This window comes from Hibiscus syriacus, unplaced genomic scaffold, assembly GCF_006381635.1.
Source record: "Hibiscus syriacus cultivar Baekdansim isolate YM2019G1 unplaced genomic scaffold, ASM638163v2 tig00110187_pilon, whole genome shotgun sequence".
Classification (NCBI taxonomy): domain Eukaryota; kingdom Viridiplantae; phylum Streptophyta; class Magnoliopsida; order Malvales; family Malvaceae; genus Hibiscus; species Hibiscus syriacus.
The window spans coordinates 1,350,451-1,355,319 of record NW_024062618.1 but is presented as its reverse complement, the minus strand read 5'-3'; the positions used below and the strand labels follow the sequence as shown (position 1 = coordinate 1,355,319).

Here is a 4,869-nt window from a genome sequence, read left to right as displayed (position 1 = left end):
TTTTTATTTTATTTTAATTTATTAAATATTATTAATTAAAATAAATTCTAGTGCATATATAAAAATATTCTCTCCTATTTGTCCATATATGTAAATTACATATATCTCCACTACACCTGTAATTCCATTACATACATAAATAACATTATCTCTCAAGGAAAGAGCTCCCACCCAAGCCAAGAACAATTCCGACCATGGCAGAAGAATTTCATGCAGGGATTTGTGGAAGTAAAAGCATGGGACCTTGTAGGAAGGTACTAAAGATCCTGGAAGCAAACGCAACCAGTTTTCATGGATACTTCCGGTGTGTATCCTGGAAGCTCGTCTGCCCATCAACTTGTCATCTTCTTCCTCTTTATATGCCACTCTCTTTCTTTTCCACTCAATTCATCAATGGCTTCTCACGAAGAAACATACGCCTTGGAACTCATCAGGCAACACCTGCTCGCTGATTTTGCTTCCATGGAACCCCAGAAACCGTCATCTTCTCTGAGCCAACGCCGTCACAGCTTACCGATGTTGCACGGGGACGGCAGAGGAAGGGGTTTCAAGTACCCGAAACGTCCCCAACGAGCACCGAAACGTCCCCCGTATCGCCACCGTTGCACGTCCCCAGTACGTACCCCGGCCGTCCCGTACCGTCCCCGTGCCAAGGACGTTTCAGGTACTTGAAACGCCCTTCCTCTGCCGTCCCCGTGCAACATAGGGTTTAACAGGATCCCTGGTTTCAATTACAGGATCCTTAAAAACGATGTCCATAGCTTTCGTGTCTAGTCACCATCTTGTTGCTTGGAAGAGAAGAAAAGTATTTTTTATAATATGTAATCTGGATTTTTAGCTTTTTTTTTTTATATATACTTATTACAAGAATTCAAACATGGTTTTATTTATGTTTCTTCTGATTGTCTATACCATCTACAAAATCACAATCCATGGTTCTTTTTCCTGAGTTGCAAATCCCAGATTCGGATGAACAAAATCATTTAGTTTGAGAAGAAAAGAATGAAGTTCATATCAATGAATGAGCCTATTACAAAGAGCAAAATGAATGATGTCTGCAATTTTCCTATCGTCGAATCAACCGAAAGACGGCTTAGAAATGGTTACGGATTCGAATACACGAAACACAATTGCTACCGGAACCATTACAGCCCCTTAAATTGAATTAGCTAACTGACTGGCAGTAGTTTTCTAGACAAACATCATCCTAGTACTGTTATGAATGACTTGTAGATTTGATGATTCTGGCTCTGGTGTTAGTTGGTTTAGTCCGGCAGGTCGATACTATTGTTTATTTGCGATTCCACATCGATGTTTTCTTTGTCTTTTGGCCTGGCTAGGTACTCGATGGCGGATATGACATCCGCGATAAATGGTCGGGTCTCGGCATCCTCCTGTAGACACATTGCTGCAACCGCCAGAGCTTGACAAAGACCCTTTAAGGGGTAATTCCCTTCGAGCAGGGGATCGGCCATCGATGTGAGCTTCTTTTCTTTAAATAATGGCTCTGCCTGCAAGATTATGTATGATAAACCTAAACTCTAAAGCTATCTAAAGCATGCAAATGTCACAATTAGAACATACCCAAGCAACCAGATTCTGTTCTTCGACCGGTCTTTCGAGATCGATTGCTCTCCTCCCCGAGATTATCTCGAGAAGCACTACACCAAAACTGTATACATCGGATTTCGTTGTCAACTTCCCTGTCATGGCATACTCTGGAGCACAATAACCATAGGTCCCCATCACCCTTGTTGATACATGTTCCTTCCCTTCAGTTGGCCCCAACTTTGCAAGTCCGAAATCGGAGAGTTTCGGGTTAAAGCTCTCGTCTAGTAAGATATTCGACGCTTTAAAGTCACGAAAAATGATCGGCGGGTTGGCAAAGTCGTGTAGGTATTCTAGTCCCTTGGCTGCTCCTACAGCTATTTTCATCCTTGTATGCCAATCCAATGGGTGCTCACCAGGAGCTAAATCTGAACAAACAGATAACATTATCAGAATTCAAGTCCCTGATCGAAAAAACTGATTCCGGTGACATAATGAGAACTAAACAAGAGAAAACATAAGATGTAACATACCTAGTAGATGATTTTCCAAAGATCCATTTGGCATATATTCATAAACTAGAATTCTTTGATCCCCGTCTGCACAATATCCGATCAGGTTGACGAGATTCGGATGTTGAACCAGACTCAACATGAGAACTTCGGAGAAGAATTCTCTACTTCCTTGCATTCCATTTCTATCAAGCTGCTTCACAGCTACAACCTAAGGAAAAAAAAACAAGCATTGAACTTTTAGATTATGTAATAAATCCATCAAATGTCAGTTTCAGACAACAAATGGAGATGTTTATATACATGATCAATGGATTCAATGTATCCTTGGTAAACCCTGCCAAAACCACCTTCGCCGATCAGATAATCGGAATTGAAGTTGTCTGTTGCAACCAGCAGCTCCCGGAACGTGAAGATACGAGCCGAAACTTTTGCTTTTCCGATCTTTTGAATTTCTTCAGCTATTTTCTTGTTGCTGCCATCTGCACATTGATTCACATGGCTAAAATTATAAGTTTTCTAAGGCTAGTAGCATAAAAAGATATCTAGGTTTTCATTCAACTTATGTTACTCGAATTCGGGTGTGAGTATTCTATATCATATTTTCATATCCATGTCTAAATATGAGTCCGTTTTATGTTACTCGATATGTTTCGAATTCTAATGTGAGTATCCAATAGGGATATGATCAAAGGTCATTGGATGTTTATATTTGATACACATTCGAATATAAATCTTCGTATGTTATTCAATTTAGATGTAAATATCCGATACATTTATGATTAAGGATTATATCTCCGTGCTCATATAGTCATATTGTATCCACCATGCATGGACAAGTTTATATTTACCTGCTTCCGAATACTTTCAGAGAGGAATAAATGATTAACAGCAGGAGTTTAGCCCCAAGGAAACTACACACATGCATACATAAACATATGCATATACATACACATTATATCAAATGAACAAGATTCGTATTGCAGAAACGTTCTCTAAGAATCAAAACATGAAAACAAGAATACCTGTTTTGAGAGACAAAGTATTCATGAAAGACCTAAATGATTTCCCATTGTGGGCGACACCACCGCTAATATGTTTCTTCTTACGAGAAACACAGAGGTGATGTTCCTCAGCACCGCAACAAGACAACCAGCTCATCTCTTGTCTTCTTAAAATTTAACCCTTTTCCCAGAATTCTTGCCTTCAAAAAAACAATCCTTTCTTTTTAATGCAAGAACTCTATGGAAACCCTATGTTCCAAAAAAAGAAGTTGAAAACAAAGGAGAAAAGCGTAGTTTGAAATAAAAGATCCAGGGAAACAAATATAGATGAAACTGAAAATTCCCTGTTCATATATATCAATGGTGAAGCATTTTTAAAAATTTAATTTCTATTTATCAACCATTTATCAACTTGGTTAGTAATGTATCTGTTTCAGTTTGCTAAATTTAGTTGTTTTTCTTAGATAGATAAGATCTATTAAACATGAAATAATTTTAAATTTTTCCTAATATCTCATAATTTACTTATTTCAATAAGAAAAAATATGAGATTATTAACAGAAATATGGGTTTCAGAATATCCATTTACTATATATTTTTTTCTTTTTAATTTTTATTCATTGATATTGATTTTTTTATTATGAAAGAAGCTAAATTTTGTAAAGAGGATTAAATACATCTATATTAATAAGTGATAACTTCGCAAAAAGGTCGTATTTTGGAATCTTTTCACTTAAGTTATTAAATGTCTAAGATCTCATTTAGGACCATGTAGATGCATTTAGGAACATATATTTGCATGTGGTGAAATTCGTTTTGCCGCGGCATTTTATTTTGTCATCAATGATGCTTTATAGGAAAGATGTTTGTCTAATGATGTGCAGAAATTGAGAGCAAAGAAAAGAGAAAAGGAAATGCCATGACATTAGGAGACCGTTGAACAGAATGAAAATACCGAGTTGGATTGGCATTTCGAAAACGAGCAAAGTGCGAGAAGATATTTTAGAAGCCAATTGTCCTCCATTTTCACCAAGAGCGAGAAATCCACCTGGATTAACACTGCTCAAGCCATGCTGCACTATGCCGACCATGCTGCAAATGTCAGGTGCTCAGCCAACCACTCAGTATTGGCCATTTTCAGATGCCAATGATGGACCACTGCCTAATCCTCACGAGAATCAAGTAAAGTTGGGGGGAGTAATACTCTCAGTGAGTATAAAATCCATAACTCAAGAATATATAAAGAAACAAAAATGAGTAGCTTGTTACTCAAATCAAATTATCATTTTAAAACTTAATATAATTTTCCCTTTAATCTAGAAAACTATTTCCCCGTTCAAACCAAAACCCACCTTTATTAATGTAGAAACAACAACAACATGCTAAGTTGCATTAAACTTCTTTTTAACAATTTTAAGTTCAAATATGATAAACTTATACTTTAGGGTAAAGTATACAAATGATATTCCGATTATAAAATATTGTTTTATTGAGTCCTCTGACTATTAACATTTACAAAATAGTCTTCCGACTACGAGGTGTTGCTTTGTTGAGTCATTTGACTATTAAAAGTTATAAAATGATCATCTAATTATTCATTATATTCTAAACTCATTATTTTTTGTTAAAAAATTGTCAGCAATCTGAGCTAAACGTTAACATACTGAATGAGATATGATAAAATCTGATCTCATAATCTCAAACGACTATCATATCTTAGTCAGCATGTTAACGTTAAACTCAGATGACTGTTAATTTTTTAACAGAAAATGACGAGTTTAGAACATAATGAATAGTCAGGTGAC

The 4,869-nt window shown here is 36.4% G+C and overlaps 1 protein-coding gene across 1 annotated transcript; it reads right to left on the bottom strand.

Moving 5' to 3' along the window:
* Positions 1-1,187: 1,187 nt before the first annotated feature.
* LOC120217358 (probable serine/threonine-protein kinase PBL23) lies at positions 1,188-3,221 on the bottom strand. Its single transcript, XM_039214495.1, has 5 exons — positions 3,078-3,221; positions 2,364-2,579; positions 2,082-2,271; positions 1,581-1,976; positions 1,188-1,534 (listed from the first exon to the last, which is right to left on the bottom strand). The coding sequence occupies exons 1-5, from the start codon at positions 3,219-3,221 to the stop codon at positions 1,266-1,268; spliced, it is 1,215 nt and encodes a 404-aa protein (XP_039070426.1). The 3' UTR covers positions 1,188-1,265.
* Between the last annotated feature and the right edge of the window lie 1,648 nt (positions 3,222-4,869).